We start from the raw sequence: 23,707 nt of genomic DNA, 5'->3' as shown, positions 1-23,707 counted from the left end.
AGTCGGGCGGGCCGGACCCGCCCCCAGCGTGCGCACGCACCGCCGCCGTTGCCCGTGATCCCGCCCCCAGAGTGCCACGCGCCTCCGCCATTGGTCCATAGGCCGATCGGCGTGCGTTCATTGGTCGTGGCCGCTAGGCGCCTGCGGACCTGCCCTCGCGCACTGGCCCAACGCTGTTGCTTTCGGGAGGAGCTGGTCTACTCGGGGCCTGTGCTCTGGGCCTGTGGCGGTTCAGGGAGTGCGGGGGCCGGGGTCCTCCTGGGCGGACCCGAGACCTGAGAACGTAGGCGGGCAGGGCCTGCAGGTGCCGCGAGCGGACGGGCGTGGCTGGGCCTCTGCGCGACCCGGGCTCCTTCTCCCCGCGGCGGCGGGATTGGATTCCCAAAACCAGGGTGGGGTTGGGGGACGAGATGACATAATGAACCAGTCTTCTTGCTGACACTTAAGTTGTTCTCAGTCCTCTGTTATATAGGCTGCAGCGAGTATGCCAGTATATGATGCTTTTAGGTGGGTTTGTGAAATTAGAATAACAAAGCCATCTATATAAGTTTGAGAAATAATGCTGCAAAGTAGGAGGCTAGTGATTGGTTCTGCAGACAGTTCATCTACTGGTGAAGATGCACAGGGAGACAAACTTAACCCGTGAGCAGAGGTGAAGACTGGAATTTCAGGCATCTTCTAACAGGTAGAGAAAGGGGAGTTGGAAAGACCTGCTTTCTGGAGTTTCAAATTTTAAGTTCATTTATTATGTGCTTTAATCATTCTAGTCTCAGTTGTCAGAATTTGAATCAAATTATGTTTATGGTTAATTGGTTATTTTTCATTATGTGGTGCAAAATACAGTAATAAGGACCGTTTCTTGTATGCTAACTTTAAAATATATATATATATATATATTTTAGTTATACGTGGACACAATATCTTTGTTTTATTTTTAAGTGGTGCTGAGGATCAAACCCAGTGCATCACATGTGTGAAGCAAGCTCTCTGCCACTGAACCATAACCTCAGCCCATGTGCTGACATTTTTAAAGAAGGGAGAATTTTAAACTGGGTGTGGTGGCTTAGACTGTAATTCTAGAAATTGGGAAGGCTGAGACAAGAGGATTGCAAGTTCTAGACCAGCCTGAACACTGTGAGACTTTGTCTCAAAAAAAGGAGGTAGGGCTGGGGCTTTAGCTCAGTGGTAAAAGCACCTCTGGGCTCAATTAAGATTATCCCATGTGCGGGCACACACACACACACACCAAAAAAAATTTTAGAATGCCTTTTGGAATTTTTCAATTAAACCTTAAACTTATGGGAACAGATCCATTCAGTTCATGACTGAAGAAATTGAAGTGGCAGCAGGTGTTCAGACATTTGATTCAGGATAATTTCAATGAAAAGTAAAAATTTAAGGCAATAATCCTAATGAGACAGTGTAATATAGTAAAAAGAATTCTAAGATCAGTTTGAGTCTGAATTCTATTTCTTTTCCAACATACTTATTTTAAAACTTAATTTTCTATGTTTTTGTTTTGTTTTGTTTCGATGCTGGGGATTGAATCCAGGGCCTTGTGCATGCAAGACAAGCACTCTATCAACTGAGCTATATCCCCAGCCCTAAAACTTAATTTTCTAAACTATGAAAGTAGGTATAAGTAACCTTGGAAAATTGAGATTGACTATGTAGCATGCTTTATATTGTGCTAGATACAGAAGGTACTCAGCAAATTGCTACTTCTGTATTCAAGTAGCCTTGTGATTAACTATGAATCTTTCCTAGTACCTTCACATGCAGTCTTTTTTAAAATATATTTTTAGTTGTAGTCAGACTCAATACCTTTATTTTATTTATTTTTATGTGATGTTGGGGATGGAACCCAGCGCCTCCACAGGCTAGGCTAGCGCTCTACTGCTGAGCCACAACCCCAGCCCCTCACATGCAGTCTTATTTGATTCTAACAAGAATCCTTTGAGGTTGATGGATCAGTTATTATGAAACAAATTGCAAAGATGATTAAAAGGTTAAATGACCAGTTCAAGATCACATTGTGTTGTATTAGGGGAGAGCTAAACACTGCTTCCACCCTTGATTCCTCCCTTTGTCTCAATCCCCTTGTTCAAATACTCCCTGAATTTTTCACTTTTAGTTCTTAGACATTGCCTCTGTCTACTTTTTCTTGTCCTCATTTCCAGTATTCAAATCTAGGCCATGATCATGTTTACTGCTTCTCCTACAGGATGCAGTGGACCAGGAACCAAGGGGTAGAAATGGGAGTGACCCCTAGTGACCCAAGGGCAAAAGTTTTGCCACCTGTGCCCGTGACCTTATTCTCTGCTTGCCTAGAGGTCTTAGTTCCAAAAGAAGGAGTGATTCTACTAGGAAACATGGTAATTTTCATCTGAACTGGAAATTAAGACTGCCATTTAGCCACTTTGAGCTCTATGCCCCTGAAGAATAGACAGGAGAGTTACTGTGCTGGCTAGGGTGTATTATCCTAACTACTGAGGGCAGATTGGACTGATACTCCATCATGGAGGTAAAACAAGGGTACATCTAAAACACAGGTGATTCCTTAGGACATCCCTCAGTATGTTTTATTATACTCTGGTTGGTCTGTGGAAATATGACCCAATGCAGGCAGAACTTCTAATGGCCCCCACCCTTCAGGAAGAAAGTTTTAGGTCACCACTTCAAATGAAGAACCACAGTCAGATAAGGTGCTTGCTGAGGGCAAAAAGAATATGGAATGGGCCGTGGAATAAATTGGTTATAAATGTATCAATCACTGCATGACCAGATACGGAAATGATATCTATATTTGTCATGATTAATTCTTCTTATTGTTACAGTTGGATCTAGACTGTCCCCCCAAAGTCTCATGTTTTGAAAGTATGGTCCCCAATGCATCCAGGTTCAGAGTTGGGACTTTTAGGCAATGATTGATCATGTGGGTTCTGACCTCATCTGTGGATTAATCCACCTATTAATCCATTGATTAATGGAGAGCTGAATGGACTACTTAGAGGTAGAACTTAGTTGTGGGAAGTAGGTCACTGGAGGTGAGCCCTGGAAGGGCTCCAGGCCCTTCCCCTCTCTGCTTCCAGGCTGCCATGACCTGGGAAGCTTTCTTCCACCACTCCCTCTGCCGTGATGTTCTACCTTGCTTCAGGCCCCACACAATGGACCTGCCCACCAGGGACTGAATCCTGTAAAACTGTGAGGCAAAATAAATCTTCACAACTGTAAGTTGTTTTTTTCAGGTATTTGTCACAGTAGTGAAAGGTTAACACACTTGTTTTGTCATGAATGTGTTTGTTAACTTTTCATTACTATGACAAAAACATCTAAGAAAATAATTTAGGAGAAAAGGTTTATTTTGGTTACTTTTAGAGGTTTCAGTCCATGACTGTTTGACTTGTTGCTTTTGGTCCCATGGCAAGGTCCATGTGATAGGACCTTGACCTTATGTGGGCAGTATGTGGTGGAGCAAAGCTGCTCACCTCAGGGCAGCCAGAAAGTGAGAGAGAGAGAGGAGGGGCTGGGTCTCAGTAACTTCTTCAAGGTAATGTCCCCCACCCCTGGTGCCAGTGATCTAATTTCCTTCCACTAGGGTCCACCTCCTAAATGTTAGGCAAACTCTTAAATGTTCTACCCCTTTCCAGTAGCACCACCAGTCTGGCAACCAAGCCTTTAAAAACACATGGTCTTTGGGGGACATTTTGTAAAGGTCAGGCGAACGTCGGAGGAAAAGACCACCAAGAGACTGTCTCATGCAACAGCAAAGGGTTTATTGGGGGTCCAGCATGCTGGGGCTCCAAGCCTACCTCGAAGAGGTAAAGAGCAAAGAGCCCCAAGAACAGCTTGAGCAGAGCTTATATACATTCTTTGAAAAGGGCAGGGACTTCACATACAACATAACAAATCACCTAGGTAGGGGTGATTGGTCAGTACAAAAGGGGTATTCATTTGAACTGATTGGTTTAAGCCAAGAGGGGTGTACATGCTGAATTACATGGTTTCCCAACTTGTTATCAACCACCATAAACTGCTGGGAGGGTTATCTGGCATTCCAGGTATTTCCCTGTCTCATGCTGATTGGTGGCTGCTAGGGGTCTGCTATGGATCCCCACCTAGCCTGACTGAGTCAGGGACACCTGGCACAACAGATCTCTCCTGTAGATAAACAACTTAGCAGGGTGGGAATGTGCCTAGGAGTGCTCTGTGGGTTTTTCCAAGGACAAAGGTCATGTCCCTTCCTTGGACAGGCTTTGCTCTGAGGTAGAGGCTGGTTTTTCAATTTAAGTTCCAAACTGTAGCATACTTCCTCACTTCCAAAGGCTGATATCCATCTCACAATACAAAATGTGTTTAGCTCATCTCCGAGAGTCTTCAAAGTATGAACGTCCTAGCATTGCTCAAAAGTCCGAGTCCAAAGTCTCCTGGTAGACTCAAGGCAAACCCTTCATTGTGTACCTGTAAAAATCAAGACGTAAGTTACATACTTCCAAGATTCAATGATAGGACAGGGTAGACATTTCCATTCCCAAAAGGAGGGATGAGGCAAAAAAAGGGAAGGGTCAGACCAAAGCAAGACTAAAACTCAGCAGGACAATGTTAATTTCTGTAGCTCCATGTGTGTTTGGTATCTGGGACACATGATGTGATGTGAGCTCCAAAGGACTTGGGCAGCTCTGTCCCTAGGCCTTGCTAATTGCAGCCAAGATGGCCATTTTGGGGGCTAGCTCTGCCTACTCCTTGCAACTTCTCTTGGCAGGCATTCTACCTTCTTGGCATCCATAACTCCCTGGGATCTCCATTGCAGCTCTGGCCTCACTCTTGTGGCTTCCTACATTGCCCTTTCAGGGGCTGCTGGCAGAAACTCAGATCCTGCCTCACACTGCCTGGTCTATCAGGCTTTCCTTTGAAATCCTGGTGGATGCTTCTAGCATCATGTGGACCAAGCCAAGGTCTGCTGCTGACCTGACTCATTCCAGAGACCCCTTGAACCATGGCTGTAGCAGCCTGAGCACCTTGAAAGCTGATCACAGGAAACAATCCTGGGGAAGCGATTTGCTAGGCCACTCTGTATGAGTAGTGTCCTGGGGCTCACTCCTTAAATTAATGCCTTTGAAATGATTCCACTTTTACCTCCCTGACTTTGCAGTGAGTCTGGTCTTGCCTGTTCCTGAGATGCCCTCAAGGCATCTTTCCTGTTATCCCAGTGCAAAGTACTTGGCTTCTTTATAATCTTGCTAATCTCTTTAGCAATTCCACCCTCTTTGGTCACAACTAGTCACACTTTTTTTTTTTTTAACCAAATTGCAAATTTTCTAAAATTTTCTTTTGACTTTTTTTTTTCCCCAATCCTCACTTTAAATCTGGCTGAAAACATCCAGTAATACCCATTCCATAGCCTGAATGCTGTATTGTCTAGAGATTTTCTCTGAAGATAAACTAGTCTATCATCTTTAAACTCAACCTCCCACGAAGTCTCAGGGCATGGACCATGTACAGAAAAGCTCTTTGCCAGAATGTAACATGGGTGACCTCTAGTCAAATTCCTGATAGTTTTTATTTTCATCTGAAACCTCATGGGTATAGCCTACCCACGTTACTGTCATCATTCTGGGTCTTTTGAGCTATTACTAGAACTGCCCATTTAAGCTTTGCCTACAGTTAATCTAGGCTTTGTCTAGTCTGCTCCTTCAAAATTCTCCAAATTTATCCTGAAAACAAATTCTAAAGTTTTTGAGCCACATTGTCAGCAATAGTCACAGGAAAAACTCCATTTAGTTGTTTTTTTTCCCCCGTTAGGAAGTTTTCCATAACTGAGACCAAACACCAGAGAAAAATGACTTATAAAGAAGGAAAAGGAAGTAACTCAGTGGTAAAGTACCTGCCTTGCATGTGTGAGGCACTGCGTTCAATCCTCAGCACCACACAAAAATAAATAAAGATATTATGGCCATCTACAATTAAAAATTTTTAAAAAAAAGAAGGAAAAGGAAAAGTTTTTTGGTTCATGAATGCAGAGATTTTAGACTATGGCTGCTTGGGTCTATTACTTTGGACCTGTGCTAGCACCAGAAGCAAGTGGCAGAAAAAATCACTTCCTGATGGCTGGGGGTACCAATATCTCCTTCAAGGGCATGGCCCAATGACCTGACTTCCTTCCCTTAGGCTTCACCTCCTAAAGATTTCATCATCCTAGCAGCAGCTTGAGCTGTAGCCAAGCCTTTAATGTGTGTGCTCTTGGTGGACATCTGAGATTGAAACTGTGGCAGTGTGTATTAAGCAAATACCTTTGTTTCCTTCTCATCTCTTTATCATATTGCATAGGATGTGTTGATTTTGTGTCATAGTGTTTAATAATGTCAGCCTTCCATAATGGAACTTCAGTTATGAGAGACCAAGAGTAAATATCACTAAGGACTTTGCATTCTCATGTGGTGACAGGATTAGTGTTTTTGGTTGCTCACAGGACAGTTGTGTCCTAGTAGATATAAGTATGGCCTTCTTATTACCTTGGCTTGGAGATTGCATTTAAGAAATTGTACAAGTGTGCCAGGCAGACAAAGGGTAGGCTTGTGATAGCTAATTTTATGTTAGCTTGGCTAGGTCACAGTGCACTGCTATTTGGTCAGAGATTGTCCTGGATGTTTTTGAATGATATTAATATTTAAGTCACTAGACGTGGAGTAAAGCAGATTGCCTTCCATAATGTGAGTCTCATCAGTTGAAGCCCATAATGCAACAAAGACTGGCCTCCCAGCCAGAAGGAACTCTGGCAGCCTAATTCCTCTGGATTTGAACTGCAGTGCTTCCCTGGGTCTCCAGCCTGCTGGCTACCCTGCAGAGCTGGGATTACCTCACCTCTATGTTGTGAACCAGTTCTTTAAAGTAAATTTCCATTTCTGTATGCATACACACATCCTGGTGGTTTCTAGAGTGCCTGTTCCAGTGGGCTGTATTTTAGAAGGATATTTTTTTAGCACTGCATGATTTTTTTAAAGTACATGATTGTAATATAATTAATCAGAAAATTCGTTAGCTTATAAAAATGTAAACTATAGAAAACCTTTCAGGAAAGCAATATTACCTGTGGTATTTTTTATTAACCAATTGTGAGTAAAACTTTATGGAAGAATATACTAATATTATTTATTATGGCCTCATTATACTATGTTTTATTTGGTTTCTGTGTGCTATTTGACATTATTCCAGTCAGAACAGCAATGAAGCATATTTTAATCACGTTGTACAGTTATGCCTGGTCTAGCTGGATTGTTACATGCGTATGTGGCCACACCTTAGCTCCTTCTGGTCAACTCCCGCCACCCACAGTGCCAGAGGTTGAACCCAGGGCCTCACACATGCCAGGCAAGTGCTCAACCACCTCACCTCATCCCCAGCCCAGCTTTTTTTTTTTTTTTTTTAAATTGCTTGTGTGCCATCACTGAGTCGTGTCTACAATACTGCCCTCTCATGCCCAAAAGTATTAGCACAGGTGTTGAATGTGAGGTGGATCCAAGTACCTAAGTAGCTAACAGATTTTGTTCAAAATAAATATTTTGTCTGAAATCTATTGAAAGAGAAAATCTGTGAAGCCGGGTATAGTGGGGCACACCTGTAACCTCAGATACTCTGGAGGCCCATGCAGGAGGATCCCAAGTTGCCTGTGCAACTGGGCTGATAATCAAGCTCAGTGGTAGGGCACTTGTCTAGCATGCACAAAGCCCTGGCCACTGCCACAAGAACAAATAAAGATCTACAAAATATGAATAACAGCATAAATTAACTTATGGTCATTCATATTCTTGAGATTATTTTCCACTTGAAATGAATTTTCAATTACCATTTGTACTTAAAATAGATATTTGGAGTTTACTATCTTGTGTCCTTTACTACACTTATTTGAAAATTCGTACAATATATGTAGGTTCTTGACAAGATTGTTATTTCAGACCTCTTTTCCCCTCCCCCATATTTTTATCTCATTCTTTCAAAGCGTTAGAATGGGGGGTATAGCTGGTGTGATACAGTATGTGCTTGGCCTGCCCGAAGTCCTTCGTTCAATCCCCAGCACAAAAACCAAAACAACAGACATCAGAATTTCTTCCTCTCCATCCTTCAGCAGAACCATCTCCTCTAGAATTGGGAGAAATTAAAATGGGTGTGCCCCAAATCTGCAGCCATTTTTTTTTATTACTGAACTCTGGGAATATAGAACTTCAAAAGCGCAGCTGATCAAAAGCATCAGGACTCTTGTTTGTTACTGAATAGAACTGATTTTGAGGGGTTCCATGGCTAAGGGCAGGGATGCTGCAACCAAGTAGCCTGCCTCAGCCTGCATCCTCTCTGCTTAGAGGGAGCCTGGAGCCCAGATGGTTAGCACCAGAGGTTTCAGGCTGTGTCCTGGGGTACTCAGTGCTTAGCTCCAGACCTCTGCTCCTGAAGGCTCATTCTGGCATTCATGGTGTTTTTTGTGCCCCCCCCCCCCCCCCCCCCCCGCTTGAAGTCCTGGGGAATCAAACTCAGGGCCTCGTGCACGCTAGGCAAGCACTCTACCGCTGAGTTACCTCTACCTATAAGAGTAGTTGTTGAAGAGGCTGAGGCAGGAGAATCGCAAGTTCAAGACTAGCCTGGGCAAGTTAGCGAGAACTTGTCTCAAAATGAAAAGCGCTGGAATGCAGCTTAGTGGTAGGCGTGTCCCAGAGTTCCATCTCAGCATCCAGGAAAAAAAATTCTTTGGACCTACAAGAGCATACATAATGCCAAATGTGAATTTCAGAAAAGGGCCCGAGGGACTTCTTTAGTTGCAAAATCAGTGCAGAGGTGCCTCGCTTCTTTTGCAGCCCTTGTCCCAAGTGGCCTGGCAGTGGGGAGAGGGGGAGCTCTTTCGTTCCTTGGCAAAGCGGAGGTGCTGCAGGTGGCAGGCTCTGCGGGAAAGCTCCCGCTGAGTACTACAGGTCTGCGCCGCAGCCTCGGGCCGGAGGAGAGGCGGGGCCCAGAAGAAGGCGGGATGGAGCCAGGAGGGAGGAGGGGCGCACCGGGAGCCCCTCCCCGGGGCGGGGCCGGGGCCTGGGCCTGCCGGGCGGTGCAGAGCTGAGGTCTGCCGCCCGCGGTCTGGAAGGCACATGCGGAGCTGCTCTGCGCCGCCCCACGAATCAGCAGTCTGTGAGGCTGGGTCAGAGCCCTGCCTCCCCGCACCGGTCACCTGCCTCCGCGCCTGGAAGTGGGGGGCCGCTGGGCCGTGCAGCCGAAGAGGTGCAGCTGCAGCCGCGGGGTGAGTGCGCGACTTCCCGAGGTGCCGTCTGACCCTTCTCCCCAGGGCCTCTCTGACTAGCTTACTTTCCTTAGTCGGCATAGGTAAATTAATTCCTGGCATCCCAAGGCTTTATTTTCATCAGTTTATTTTTGGATGGCTTCACTTGTTTTATTCCACAGTTATATTACCAAACTGCATGAATGAATGATGCAATCCCGCCTAGAAGAACCATCAGCCCAAGATTGGGACAATCCCCCAAACTTGAAGTGTCTGACTTTGTCACCTCTGCCATAAGAAGTAGAATCTTAGATGAATGCTTACCAGATACATTGTTATAAAGATAAAGCTTCACCTTGGGAGTTAACTAACTCATTCATTAGATTTGTTTAAAATCATTAAATTTTATTTTTATACATGACTTGCATATTTTAGTTACTCGTTGAATGTTTGATGGCTGGTATTGGTAGAGGGTCAGGGCAGAAAATAACAAAATCCAAGATTTCTGTATTTTATTACAACTACCAGGTAGGTTTTGTGTATAATAATGATTATAGTCCTGTTAACTTTCATGATAGTGAAACAAACCAGTCAGGACTTTAAACATTTTGAAATAATTTGACACCCCTAATAACTTTTTAAAAGCCAATGTTGTATTAATGTATAATTTAATGCAACATAATGCACCCAGATTAAGTGCACATTTTAATTAATTTTGACAAATTTATACACACTTATCACCACAACAGGACATTTCCTCTGAACCTTACAAGGGCCTCCTTCCACCTGGCTCTCATTCCTACTGATCTGATCTTTGTCATTATAGCATTTGTATTTCCAGAGTTTCATGTGAGTGGAATAATACAGCTCGTACTCTTGTGTCTGGCTTCTTTTGTAAAAAGTGTGTGTGTGTGTGTGTGTGTTTAATATCCATTTATGTTGTCCCTTGTATCATTCATTCCTTTTATTACTGAGTAGTGCTCCATTGTAAGAATATACCACAATTTGTTTATCCATTTATCTGTTGGTGGACACATGGGTTGTTTCTAGTTTGGGGTGATCCCAAATAGAGCTGTTATGAATATGTTTTCATTTCTCTTGGACACATCTCCAAGAGTGGGATTGCTGGGACTTGTGGTAAGTGTGTGTTTGATTTTCTCAGAAGTTGCTAAACTCACCAGCAATTCATGAGTGTTGACGCTCTATATCTTCACATGGCATTGTCTCTCTTCATTTTACTCATTCTTCTTTTGAGTTTATTTACATTTCTTCTTTTTTGAAATGTCTAGTTAAAGTCTTTTTTGTTCATTTTTAGTAGGTGGTTGTCTTATTGAGTTGCAGGAGTTCCTTATATATTCTGAATAGAATTCCTGTGTCAAAGATATGTATTGTGAATAAGAAATTACATTCTGTGGTTTTTCCTGCTTTTTTTCTGTTTTTGGTACCAGGGATTGAACTCAGGGTACTTAACCACTGAGCTACACCCCCAGCCCTTTTTATTTTTTTACTTTGAGACAGGGTCTCACTAAGTTGCTGAGGCTGGACCCTGACTTGCAGTCCTCCTGCCTCAGCTTTCCAAGTAGCTAGGACTACAGGTGTGCACCCCCACACCTGGCCTAGACTCCTGTCAGGAGTCTACTTCTTTGTTTATTTGCATTTTCTTCTTCCAACAGATCCTCTTTCCCTTTCCTTTACTTTTCTGTCTTACTTGAAACTTGAAGAATCAAAGCCATTAGAAGTGTGTGTTTGTTCCTCTGAAGAGCTTGAAGAAGGCAGAAGCAGGACATCTCCCAGGGGAGTGGTCTTAGGGAACTTGGCATCTGAACTGTTCCTGTAACTGTCCCAACAGGAGGGACAGTGGATCCACAGTCTCTTCTTTCTTTCTTTCTTTCTGTACTGGGAATTGACCTCAGGAGTGCTTACCACTGAGCAACATCCCAGGCCTTTTATATATATGTATGTATGTATACATATGTTTATATGTATGTATATATACACACACACACACATACACACATATATGTATAGGCATGCGCTATCATGCCCGGCTACAGTCTCCTTTTTCTTGTCATTTTCTGGACCTTCAGGTACACATCTTCCTTCTTTCTTTCTAGGCCCTTGCAGAACCCACAGATCCTTCCTAAAGAAGTTTGCAGTTTGGGGCTGGGGTTGTGGCTCAGAGGTTGAGCATGTGACTAGCATGTGCTGGGCCCTGGGTTTGATCCGTAGCACCACGTAAAAAAAAAAAAAAAATGAATGAATGGAATAAAGATATTGTGTCCAACTACAACTAAAAGAAAAAAAAAAAAAGTTTGCAGTTTCCCTCAGAAAGGGAATCCAGCACTGGAGAGATATGAGTCACTGTGTCTTATGTAGTCAGTTGCTGTGGTGCTTCTCTCTGTTAGCAGTTGCCTGTACCTGAAGAGACAACCATCCACTGTTGCCCAGGAGGCGGGCACAGCATCTGGATTGCCAGAGGAGTGCCTGCTTCTTAGCCAGTTGTCCTGTTTGCTTTAGGTGCCCTGGAATAGGAACTGATGGACGCTTGTCCTGGTTGCAGGAAGGGTCTTTTCCTCTCCTCTGATTCGAAAGCTTCCAGAATTCACTGTGTGCTGCTCAGGGGCCTGCACAAATCTGCCTCTGCTTCCAGAGTGCCCAACATACTTGCTCTCTTGCTATGTTTCACCTCCTAGCACCATGCTGGTTCCTATCTGTCCTTTCACAGGGGAAGGTCAGAGGTTGATTCTCAAAAGGTGAAGGAGGTGGAGTGATCTTAGATGCCTCTTGCAAGACACTAGATGGAAAAGTTGGGAGAGTTTGTTTGGGAAAGAAGATATTTTTCCCCTCTTATCTAAAATTAGGCCTCCTAAGACTGGCCCTGAAGGAAAACCTGTTTTTGTACTTTGGAGCTAGGCCTAAGAAGGGCTTGTCAGCATGTTTTCTATTATGTTTTGTTTTAAATCTGTTGGATCACGCTGGCACCCTGGTTGGGACTGAGCCTGAGCCTGAATCATAGATCCTTCCATCAGGATTTTTTCCCCCCACATTTTTTATTGGTGCATTATTGTTGTATACATGGTAGGATTTGTTGTTACATATTTGTACATGCACACAGTATAACAGTATAGTTCAGCCAGTGAAACTCCCCAGTACTTTCTCCTCCCTCCAGGATTTTTTTTTTTTTTAAATTCCTAGTCCTGTCTTCTCCCTTCCCCCAAGAGCCAGATTGGAGGATCCAGAGTTCATTCCCAGCAACGATTTTTCTTTGTGTGAAATTCTAATGTACACAATTTACTTTGAAGCAACTTACTCAGCAGATTTTCTCCCCTATAGCCTTTTTTTTAAAAAAATATTTTTTTAGTTGTAGTTGACATAATACCTTTATGTTATTTATTTATTTTTATGTGGTGCTGAGGATGGAACCCAGGGCCTCACTCCTGCTCTATTGCTGAGCCACAACCCCAGCCTCCCCCCCCCCATAGACTTTTGAATATGCATGAACTGTGAGTCATTCCTAGTGGAGACAAGGAAAAAAAGAAAAGAGGGAACAAGGGAGTGAACAAGGAGGCAGAGCAGGTTTGGAAGAGCTAAAGGAATCTGAGATCAAGTTTGCTGTGCTGGTCAATCAAGCAGAGAGGGAGCTGAAACCCTTGTAACCCGAGGTGGCAGGCACAGGCCCTGGCAGGAGTGTTGCCTGAGCAGAGTTATGGTCATGTCATGCAGCTTGGCCTCCTGGCAAGGGTGTAGGGAAAGAATCTGTTGAGGGGTTGTCTCAGAGGTTCTGTATTCTCTGTCTTGGGGACCTCATTGCAACACAGAGGGCAGGTGTCAACAATTTCAAGAGAGGTCAGGACCAGTGTTCAGCTGGGGATGTAGAATTCAGTCCTTGCATTACTTGAGGGAATGTAGGTCTCCTGCCATAGTCAAGGCTGATGTTCTTTTTTTTTTTTTTTTTTGTCTTTGGTAATGAGGATTGAGTGTAGAATGCTACACCCCAGCGCCCCACTTTTTTTGGTACTGGGCATTGAACCCAGGAGTGTTTAATCACTGAGCTACATTACATCCCCAGCTCTTTTTATTTGTTATTTTGAGACAGAGTCTCTCTAAGTTGCCCAGGCCAGCCTGTTACTTGTAATCCTCTACCTCAGTCTCACAAGGAGCTGGGATTACTAAAGGCTGGTGTTCTTGTGGAAGCTGGGGATGGTGTTAGTGGTTTGAAAAAAGCTCAAGTACTTGGTTTTTCAAGTATAAGCAGTGAATATTTGTCTTTTGTCCTCTCTTAAGTCTTCTGTGAGGCCCTGGGTCCTGGCTCTGTCTGGCTCTGTCTTTCCCTGGCTTTGAGGCTGTAGGTTCCTGGCAGTCATCCTCAGTGGTCTTGCCCATTCTGAATCATGCTGCATTGCCTCTGCATGTTCATGAAGTATTCTTCGGACTGCCCTATTTAGCTCACCTCAGCTTTCTGTCTTCCTCTTCCCTCACCTATGGCCCACTGCCTTTGTGCAGTGGGATTGCCTGGCTTCTCTGCTGACAGACTCTTTCCTGGGCTTTTACAGTGAGCCTGCTGGCCATATCATATGAATGGGGTTGATTCTGCCCATCCAAAGCCAAATGAGGGCTTTGAGCAGAATAGGAGTAGGATACGGAGCTCCTGGATCTTTGGCTCAGTGGGAACTGATGATCTGTGAAATCTCCTCTAGCTGCTGGTCTCCCAAGGAATATACAGCCTTCCTTTTTCTCCTGTGGTGAATCATCAGCCATTGTGCTGTCCAACCAGCAGAGCTCTGGCCAGAATTTCAGAAGTTCTCTGGGTCCAGTTAGGTTCTTATCAGTGCTTAGCCTCAGTTAGCTCTGCTTAATTTATGTGCCTTTCTTTGCTATCTCTGTGAATTCAAGATCCAAGTGTTAGTTCCTTTAGTTATCACCTGGGTTACTCAGTGACCTTGGGTACAGCTAAGCAGGTAGGAGGAAGTTAGAACTCCTTGCTTGCATGTGCTTACCTGGCTCCTGTGGCAAGGCTCGGGACCAGACCCAGATGACAATTTCCAGGTTCTCTCCAGCTTTGGAGTGCATGGTGCTGATCTGCCTCAGCAGCATTGCTGGTCGGAGATCTCAACTTCAGGCCAACAGCTCACTGACTTGGAATTGTTTTATCAAAACAATAATCGATTCAGTTCCTTGTTGAGTCCTGATAACTATTTAGATCCAATTGCATCTAATTGTGAAGCATTTACCTAAACCAGCCCGGTTCTGGGTGCAAGATAGAAAGGTAATTACCCAACAGGACCTCGAGTTCTAGGGGATTAATGGGAATATGAATTCTCTGGTGGGAAAGGGGAATATAGTATGGTACAGGGAAGGTCATTTGGTCTTCACCCTGAAGAATAATTCAGAATTTAGGCAAGGTGTGATTCTGGGCACAGAGAGCAGCATTTGCAGTGGCATCAAGGATAAAACAATTGGCATTTTAAGGAACAAGACCTTTTTATTTATTGGGCACAAGGTATGTGTGTTTGTGGGGGGAGAAGAGCAGTGGGAATGATGTTGGTAGAATGGACTGAGCTAAATGGGGAATGAGGAGGTCAGTGGCAGGGAATGGATCAGCATGGTCAGACATGGGCACGTCTTACCCTAGTTTGACTCTGTGGAGCTGGCCTTAGGTTCCATTCCTTAGCAGTGAAGCCTAATCAGTACAGTAGCATTGTAAAAATGCCAAGACTGTGTTAAAAAAAAAAAAAAAGATTGTTCAACTAATAAAGCTAAGAATGGGCAAATGATCAGAATAGACACTTCTCAAAAGAATAGTACAAGCAACCAACAAATACATGAAAAAGAGCTGTGTCGTTAGCTGTCAGGGCAAGGCACATCAAAACTACAACAAGATATCTTTGCACTCCAATTAACACAGCTGTTATAAATAATAATATTAATAAATGCTGGTAGCCAAACGTGGTGGCACACTCCTGAAATCCCAGCTATTTGGGAAGTGGAGCAGGAGGATTCCAAGTTCTTTAGTGAGACCCTGTCTCAAAATAAAATAAAAAATGGCTGGGGATGTGAGTCAGTGGTAGAGTGCTCCTAAGTTCACTTCTTAGTACCACTGGGGAAAAAAATGCTGGCGAGGATATGGAGAAATAGGAATCCTGATATGCTGCTGTTGAGAATGTAAATTGGTTCCATCATGGAGAATAGGATGGAGGTTCTTCAAAAAACTAAAAATAGCTGGATGTGGTAGTGCACACTAGTAATCCTAGCTACTCAGGAGGCAGAGGCTGGAGGATCAAAGTTACCCTGAGAATGAAAATAGAGAGGGCTGGGGATGTGGCTCGGTGGTCAAGTGCCCCTTGGTTTAATTCCCAGCACTGCAAAAAAAAAAAAAATCAAATTAAAAAACCCATGAAAAAATAGATCTACCACATGATTCAGCTGTCCCTCTTCTGGGTATATGTCCAAAGGAAATGAGACCAGTATGCCAAAGAAATGCCTGCACCCGGTGTTTATTGCTGCAGTATTCACAACAGCTAAGATGTAGAGTCAGCCTAGGTGCCCATTAATGGATGAGGGGACAGAGAGAGAGTGGCTTATATACCCAAAGGAGCATCATTCAGCAATGAAGAATGAAATCCTGTCATGTACAGCAAACAGATGGAACTAGAAGATATGGAGCTAAGTGAAATAAGTCAAGCACAGAAAGACAAGCACTACATTTTTTCTCACATGTGGAAGCTGAGCAAACTGACCTCACATAGGACAGCGTCTACTGGAGGCTGAGAAGGGTTATATGTGTGTGCAGGAGCAGTGGTTGGAGGAGCTGGGTTTGACTGGGGTATGCCATATGCATGTGTGGAAGTGTCGCACTGACCAATTGATATGTATTAATTTTAAAGGTTTCTTTTTTATACCTTTATTTTACTTATTTATTTTTATGTGGTGCTGGGAATCGAACTCAGGGCCTCCCACGTGCTAGGCGAGCGCTCTACTGCTGAGCTACAACCCCAGCCCAATTTTAAAAGTTTTAAAAGGAGTTTGTGCCTTTTAGGAATATAGCTTAAAATACTCTTGGATGAAATGACTTGCTTTGAGATCCTGCGGGAAGGTGAAAGTATGTAGGGCAGTTGGTGGAGCCAGATTAGCTCTGCTATTAAAGCAGGGTGATGAATACACAGGGGTTTGTGTATCCATTCTATTTTTTTATGAAGTTGAATTTTTCCAGAGTGAAAATTTAAAAATGATTATGTGGATGAGTATGCTATTTACAGCTTTATCACTTTACTCATTCAGCACTCAGAATTTAATTAAACTTCTACTTAAACAATTGAGTCAGACTAGGTGTTTGGGAAGCTTAGCATGTTGGTGTCAGGGCCTGGGCCTGGTGAGGACGTGCAATTTGTTCTAAGCGTAGATCACTGGCATCATCTGCTGGCTCTACACATGACAGCATGTCTCTGATGGGAGGCTCTTCTAGACAGCCTTTGGGATCCTTCTCATCTTGTTTCTAGTACAATCATTTTTCTACAGCAGGGCCCCTCTCGCTTCCTCCCAGGCACCTCCTCTCCATTCTCCTTCAGTTTCACAACTTATTTTTTTCGGTACTGGGGATTGAACCCAGGGGCGTTTAACCACTGAGCCATACCCCAGCCCTTGTTATTTTTTATTTTGAAACAGGGTCTTGCTAAGTTTCCCAGACTGGCCTTGAACTTGCGACCCTCCTTCCTCGGCCTCCGGAGTCTCTGGGATCACACAGGCACCACTGCACCTGACAGGCCGTCCCCCCAACCTCTTCTCCTTTCCCCACTGATTTCAGTCTGGCCATGTTTGACTGCCCCCTCCGCCTCAGCGACTGCCGCTTCCTCTCGCCTCTCTCCTGAGTGTCCCAGTATTAAAGTCCAAACCCTTGGTTTCTCCCAAGGCCCTCGTGACCTGAGCTCCTTGTGTGCTGCCAGGCGGGGCCTATCATGGCTTCCAGCAGTGTCTGCACCACTGTCCTCCCCTCTGTTGTCCTGACCTCCCTGCAGCCCTGTTCCTCAGACAGGGCTGAACAGCTTCTCCATGTGCCCGTAGTGTCTTCAGTCCCCAGAAAGAAGGAAAGTTGGACACTGGTACAACATCGGCATATTTGCAGGTGCGTCCCTTCACTAAACTGGGCTCCTAAAGTTAGAGTTTGGCTTTTGCTCATTTCTGTGACCCTATAGCCTGGGATTCATAGGGCACTAGACTGTGTCAGTAAGATGTGGGTTGTGAGCCACACTGACCTGGGTACCATGGGCCGCCTGTGGCACAGCTGTTGCCTCTTGCGCCTCTTTCTGTCCTCAAACACACTTTCTTGTTCTCCTCCAGGAGGAAAGATCTCCCGAGGATGGTGTCCCACCCAGAACTGAAGCAGCTTTTCTGCACGGCTGATGCAGTGTGTTTCGACGTGGACAGCACTGTGATCAGAGAGGAGGGGATCGACGAGCTGGCCAGGTTCTGCGGCGTTGAGGATGCTGTGTCAGAAATGTAGGGACAGTCTTCACTCACTGTTTGCATGGTGGACAGGGTTACAGCACAGCTCTCTGGGGAGAAATGCCAGGCCCCAGCCACCATTCTTGGATTTGGTTGTGGGTGGAGCATGACAAGCGCTGAGCATTTCCTGCCCTCCCTGAGAGCTGACTGGTGGTGTGCCTTACTCACTCACCCATCATCGTGAATGATGGTGACATGTGTCATGGCACAAAATAAGAACACTGGGTCCGGCAGACCCACAGCCAGCCATGTTCTGAGCTGGGGCAGGAGAGCCACCCACAACCATGACCAACCAAAGACACAGCCTGGGGGTCCTTGGGGTCCAGCACCTGTGTCATGGCTGAAAGTGTGGCCTTACCCTGTGAGGTGGCCCACATCTGTCATCCTAGTGACTCAGATGGCCGAGGCGTTGCAAATTTCAGGCCAGCCTGGGCAACTTAGCAAGGCCCTGTCTCAAAAATAAAACATAAGCTGGGCACAGTGGCATTCACCTTTCACCTCAGCAACTTAGCAAGGCCCTAAGCAACTTAGTGAGACTCTGTCTCAAAAAAGAAAAGGGGCTGGAGTCGTGGCTCAGTGGTTAAGTACCGCTGAGTTCAATCTCCAGTACCAGAAATAAATGAATAAGCAAGTGTGGCCTTGGTGGTTCTCGGGAAGGCTCATCTGTGAGCTTCCTGGGGGGTCAGAACCGCACCCCCCACCTGCCTGCAGCAGCCACTCCACCTGTCATAGCCCCTCACCAGGTCAAGAATATCTTGTCCTTGGTCCCTTCTTGGTTTACAGGCACTCAGGGCTTCCAGGGAAGGTGCCTGGAAGAGGACGATGGCTTCTCAGAGCCTGCAGGGCAGGTTGTGGAGGCACGGTGTGTGGTCTCCGAGGCCCAGCGCTGCTCAGTCAACCTCAGGAGTTTATTCTGAGGCCTCGCCTCCTACAGCAACAGCATCACTGTGGTCCCAGGGTTCCTGCCAGTACCTTGCTCACCACAGGCATTGTGAGAACCCGGGGCATGTGGGTTTTAGGACTGCTGACGTGACTGGCCTGACTGTTGGGTCTTTCTCCTAGGACACGGAGAGCCATGGGTGGGGCAGTGCCTTTCAGAGCTGCGCTCACTGAGCGCCTGGCACTGATCCAGCCCTCCAGGGAGCAGGTGCAAAGGCTCCTGGCAGAGCACCCCCCACACCTGACACCCGGCATCAGGTGAGAGCGGCCTTGGTGCTGGGTGCACCGCCTACAGCACTGGTGTTTGGCGCTCCTGAGAGTGTGTGGTGCTCGCTGTGGAGCCCTGTTCTTTGGGCCCTTAGGTGTCTCTTCTGGCTGACGTCTGCCCACCCTCCCTCCCTCATTCTGTCCTCAGGGAGAACCTGAGCTCACCTGTGTTTCTTTTCTTGTGTTTTTCTGGGTCCATGGGCAGAATAGAGTTGTAGAATGGTTTCTGACAGCAGAAAAGCTTCACCCATTGATTTCTGCATGCATTTAATCATTAAATTTAAAGCATTAAATCCCTAGTCAAAATACCTCATCAGATAAACTTTGACCAAATGCATTCCAGAGGAAAAAATATATGTTAGTTTCCTTTTCATGTGTGGTGAGCAGTGTTCGTGTTTTGTGTTCTGTCTCTGCAGGGAGCTGGTCAGTCGCCTGCAGGAGCGGAACGTCCAGGTCTTCCTCATCTCTGGTGGCTTTCGGAGCATTGTAGAGCACGTTGCTGCCAAGCTCAACATCCCTGCAGCCAATGTCTTTGCCAACAGGCTGAAATTCTACTTTAACGGTAAGCTGCCTGGGAGGGAGTCCCATCCCGTCCCCTCTGCTGCTGAGTGCCCAGGGCAGCGTCTGGGGATGAACCTGAACAGGGTTAAATGTGAGATCAGTGATTCCTTGACTGACTGACTTACTGACTGACTGTCATCTTTTGCTCTGCGGCGACTCAGGCCATCTTCCGTCCAGCTTGAGTGTCCATGCCGTCGCTCATCTGTGTAGATTCTGTATCCAGCAAGCGCTGACTTCTGGGTGGCGGGGGCTCTCTTGTGTGTCCCCTTTCCATTCTGTGTGCTCTTATGTGCTAGAAGCTATTTAGCCTCCAGAAGGAGAGTTTCGTTAGCTGGGTCAGCGCACCGTAGCAGCCCCTGGGGATGCTTCCTGGCCCTTGGTGAGTCCTCTCAGAGTCATGGCTGTGGTTTGATATTATTCCAGTAGGGTCAAGGGGCAGCTGATAGTCTTAAAACCAAATCACATTCAATTGTGTTAATATGACTTTTTTTTTTTAAAGGATCAATAGATAGAGATGGATCATTGAAAAATGTAGGGAATGAGGGGCTGGGGCTGGGGCTCAGCAGTAGAGCACTCACCTAGCACATGCAAGGTGCTGGGTTCGATCCTCAGCATCACATAAAAATAAATAAAATAAAAATTTTAAAAATTATGTAAAAAAAAAAAAGCAAAAGGTAGGGAATGAATGTGATACTCTATTAAGAATAGTAATAGGGGCTGGGGTTGTGGCTCAGTGGTTGAGCGCTTGTCTAGCACGTGAAAGACCCTGGGTTTGAACACGTGAAAGGCCCTGGGTTTGATCCTAAGCACCACATAAAAATAAATAAATTAAATAAAGGTATTGTGTCCAACTACCAAAAAAAAAAGAATAGTAATAATTGAAAGTAAATTAGAATTTCCTCTTAAGTGAAATTAAATATCAACATTACAAGTTTAATACATTACTATTTTATGGTTTTTAGAATTCCTACACTGGCACCTTGGAGGATACAGTGGGTCACCCAGCATGTTTAGACCTCACAGAGCCACTTCTGCGGAGGTGACTGTAACTCAGAGGCCAAGATGATCTATTCTGAGGAGTAACGCTGGAGCCTAGGCTGCAACTTACCCGGGACATTTTAGCCTCTCAGGGACATCATCTGTGCAGAAAGCTTGCCCTAGTAACTTGCCTCTGAACTTAACATGTTTTCTCTGCTCTCTTAAGGTGAATATGCAGGTTTTGATGAGACACAGCCAACGGCCGATTCTGGTGGGAAAGGAAAAGTTATTAAATTTCTAAAGGAAAAATTTCACTTTAAGAAAATAATCATGATTGGAGATGGAGCCACAGACATGGAAGCCTGTCCTCCTGCTGTATGTATTGAGGGCACTCTTGTTTTTGTTTTTCAAGATGGTGTTTTGTTTTAGACAGCTGATTCAGAAGTCCATCAGGTTTGCAATAGAAATTAAACCAAACAGCCAGATACCACCATAGAATAGAAACCCCAACAGCCAGAAGGCATGCAGTCTCTTTCCGTTGGCTGGCTTTGCAAGCCCAGGAGGACTTGTGAGCGGGCCTCCTGTCTTCCAGACCTGAGCCCGTTGTCTGTGGTTGGTGCCACCGTGAGGGAGCCTAGTGCTCTGAGGCCTGGCTTCAGCCCACGGCACTGGCCCCCTTGCAGCTGCACTGCCTCCCTGCCCTTGAGGCCTCCCGCAGCCCTGGGGAAGGAAGTACCTTCCTTTTATGAGACTAGTGGGGTCTTATTTCTGAGGAGTTAAACCCTGAGCAGGAAGCATTGCGGTGGGGCCAGCCGCCTGATAGCCATGCATGCGATTCCCCAGGGCCATGGGGTAGATGTTCAGAACCCAGGCAGTCTCTCCATGTGGCTTGGCTTCGTCTGTGTCTGCCTTGGGTTAGGAGGGCGAGGAGCAGGTCGCCTCCTCCCAAGCCCCAGGTTGGCAGGCTCTGGTGTCCCTGGGTGAGGATGCTCAGCTCTACAGGACAGCTTGTTCTTCCAGGCAAACATTGCCCTGAGTGATGCTGTGTTGGCTTAAACAATGACCCCCTTTCTTTTTCTTAGGATGTTTTCATTGGATTTGGAGGAAATGTGATCAGGCAGCAGGTGAAGGACAACGCCAGATGGTACATCACTGATTTTGTGGAGCTCTTGGGGGATCTCGAAGAATAATCTCCATATTTTTACACAGCTCGTGACAACTTCAGATTAATTTTTACAAGTTACACAGATTGATACTATTTGATTACAGTTGCCTGTGACAACTTAATATATAAAGTCGGTACTGATTTTCTATATGTTCAAGTAAATTATAGTTAGGACTCCTAGAAGATTGCTTTCTTTTTCTTTTTTAACTGTAGTCTAGTATTTTTATGACCATCAATTACCTAGAGAGTTGTATTATCTGAATTCCTGTGTACCGTACCTGTGTACATTGCTGGCTGTATTTTACTTGAGGCCTTTCAAGGGTGTATGGTAAAATAAGTACCTTCCCTCTGGCAGCATCCATTCGGCAGCCTCACCGGAACCCTGGTTTTCCCCTTTGGTGTACAAATAAAAATCTATCCACCCTCCAGGTCAGATTTGTGGAGTCTTTAGTTCTGCCTCTTATGTAGTCCAGTACCCCAGCCTCAAGGACTATGGGTGTATGGGTGTCTGCAGGCAAGGAGGAGCCTGGGGTCTGTGCAGCGCATTGGTCAGCATCCTGGTTCCATACGTTCCCCTGCGAGGCCCTGGCCGGGCAGGGAGAAGTCCCTTTCCCACCTCTTAGGATTGGTTATGTATGGAGGGCTGAAAGTCCTTAAAAAAATAACAATGGAGCTTTAAACAAGACTACTGGTCTTACAAGATAGATGTTGGAAAATCACATCAAGGAAAAGAAAGAAAACAGGTTTTGCCTCACCAGGGAAGGTGCCCCCCCCCCGCCACGCCCCCACACACCACACCGACTGAGCAACACCTAGTAGCCGCATGTCTGTCTGAACCCTGTCTGTAGGTGGCTTGGGAAGAAAGACCTGAGAGTCGGGCTCCCTTTTGTTCCGAACTGTGCAAGGAGAGGGTCGTTGCAGAAAATGTTTTGAAAGTATGAGATTATGCGCCCTTCCTGGCTGAAACCCGGGGAAGGGGAGAGGCGGGCCAGGAGGAGGGCAGAAGCCCCTGCCTCCCATGGGATCTGGACCCTGGGGCCTGCACGGCCTAGGGGGATGGGACTCAGGGGCCTGCACGGCTGAGCTGGGTGGGACTGGGGGGGTGGGGTCCTGCACGGGCCGAGCGGGGTGGGACTAGGGTCTGCACTGCACGGCGGAGCGGGCCTCTACCCCTCGCTGCATCCCCAGCCCCAATCAGGATTGAATATTGGAAGTCACTTGAAGAATTTGACCAAATACTTAAGTTTGGCCAAATAATCAAATAATTATGTAGCCAGATAAGTCAGATGAGTGCAGCTGCCCTCAAAGCCACCTCGGTGGGAGCGGCACGAAGCGGGCTTGATAACAGCAGCTCGATCTCAGGCGTTGAGCGCCGCTGGCACCTCGCCTGGGCTGTTCTGGCCTCTGGCTCCTGCGGCGAGCTCTAGGCTGGACCTGGCCTGCAGGCCTGGGGGCTGCCGCGGCCTTCGCTCTGCGGTGGCTTCACCTTTACCGCCACCCAGCTGCGGGAGCTGCCTGTGCGGGAACAAGCTGCGGCGCAGATGGGGAGCTGCCGCCAGCAGTAGGCGCTGGGCTACCGGGCTCTGTTCTGCCAAGGAGTCGAGGAGTCGCGACGCCCACTTGCAGCCTTTTGTCGAACAGAGCACGCAGCCCCTCCTCCCTAATGGCGCCAGCTGAGGAAAGCCAAAGGCGGTCTGGACAATCGCGTCTTTGTTGTGGAGGCTGAGTCTGAAATAGCGCAAGAACGTGCCACCCTCTTCTGCTTCTCTGATTCTGGACTCCTGGGAGTTAGGTGGCTGCACAGGATGGGATCAGGAAATGGCGGCAGTGTCCTGTGGCCTCCTGTTCTCATGACACCGTTTATTCACTCTATGAGAACTGTTTATGAAACCGAAGATGTTATGTCATCGGTATCGGTCCTGGTTCTAAACTGTAGGCAGGCCCGGGTGCCTTCGCCCATCCCCAGCCTGCCCTCCCCAGGTCAAGGCTTTGACAGTCTCTGTCTCCTATTGGATGGAGGCTGTAGGTTTTGTTTGGTTTTGATA

General features: G+C 46.1%; 1 protein-coding gene across 3 annotated transcripts; it reads left to right on the top strand.

Moving 5' to 3' along the window:
• Positions 1 to 8,795: 8,795 nt before the first annotated feature.
• Positions 8,796 to 22,090, top strand: Psph (phosphoserine phosphatase). Of its 3 annotated transcripts, XM_027948558.2 has the most exons (7): positions 8,796 to 9,274; positions 17,312 to 17,372; positions 17,588 to 17,746; positions 18,815 to 18,949; positions 19,375 to 19,520; positions 20,724 to 20,872; positions 21,580 to 22,090. In XM_027948558.2, exons 3-7 carry the CDS (start codon positions 17,607 to 17,609, stop codon positions 21,685 to 21,687), a joined length of 678 nt encoding a protein of 225 aa, XP_027804359.1. In that variant the 5' UTR covers positions 8,796 to 9,274; positions 17,312 to 17,372; positions 17,588 to 17,606; the 3' UTR covers positions 21,688 to 22,090. The 3 variants fall into 3 exon arrangements, with proteins under 3 accessions (XP_027804359.1, XP_027804356.2, XP_071461563.1); XM_027948555.2 differs by lacking the exon at positions 17,312 to 17,372 and having other exon boundaries at positions 9,054 to 9,274; XM_071605462.1 differs by lacking the exons at positions 17,312 to 17,372; positions 18,815 to 18,949 and having other exon boundaries at positions 9,054 to 9,274.
• The last annotated feature ends 1,617 nt before the right edge of the window (positions 22,091 to 23,707 follow it).

This window comes from Marmota flaviventris, chromosome 19 (assembly GCF_047511675.1).
Source record: "Marmota flaviventris isolate mMarFla1 chromosome 19, mMarFla1.hap1, whole genome shotgun sequence".
Lineage (NCBI taxonomy): Eukaryota > Metazoa > Chordata > Mammalia > Rodentia > Sciuridae > Marmota > Marmota flaviventris.
The sequence above is the reverse complement of the archived record's forward strand: the minus strand, read 5'-3'. Positions and strand labels throughout refer to the sequence as shown.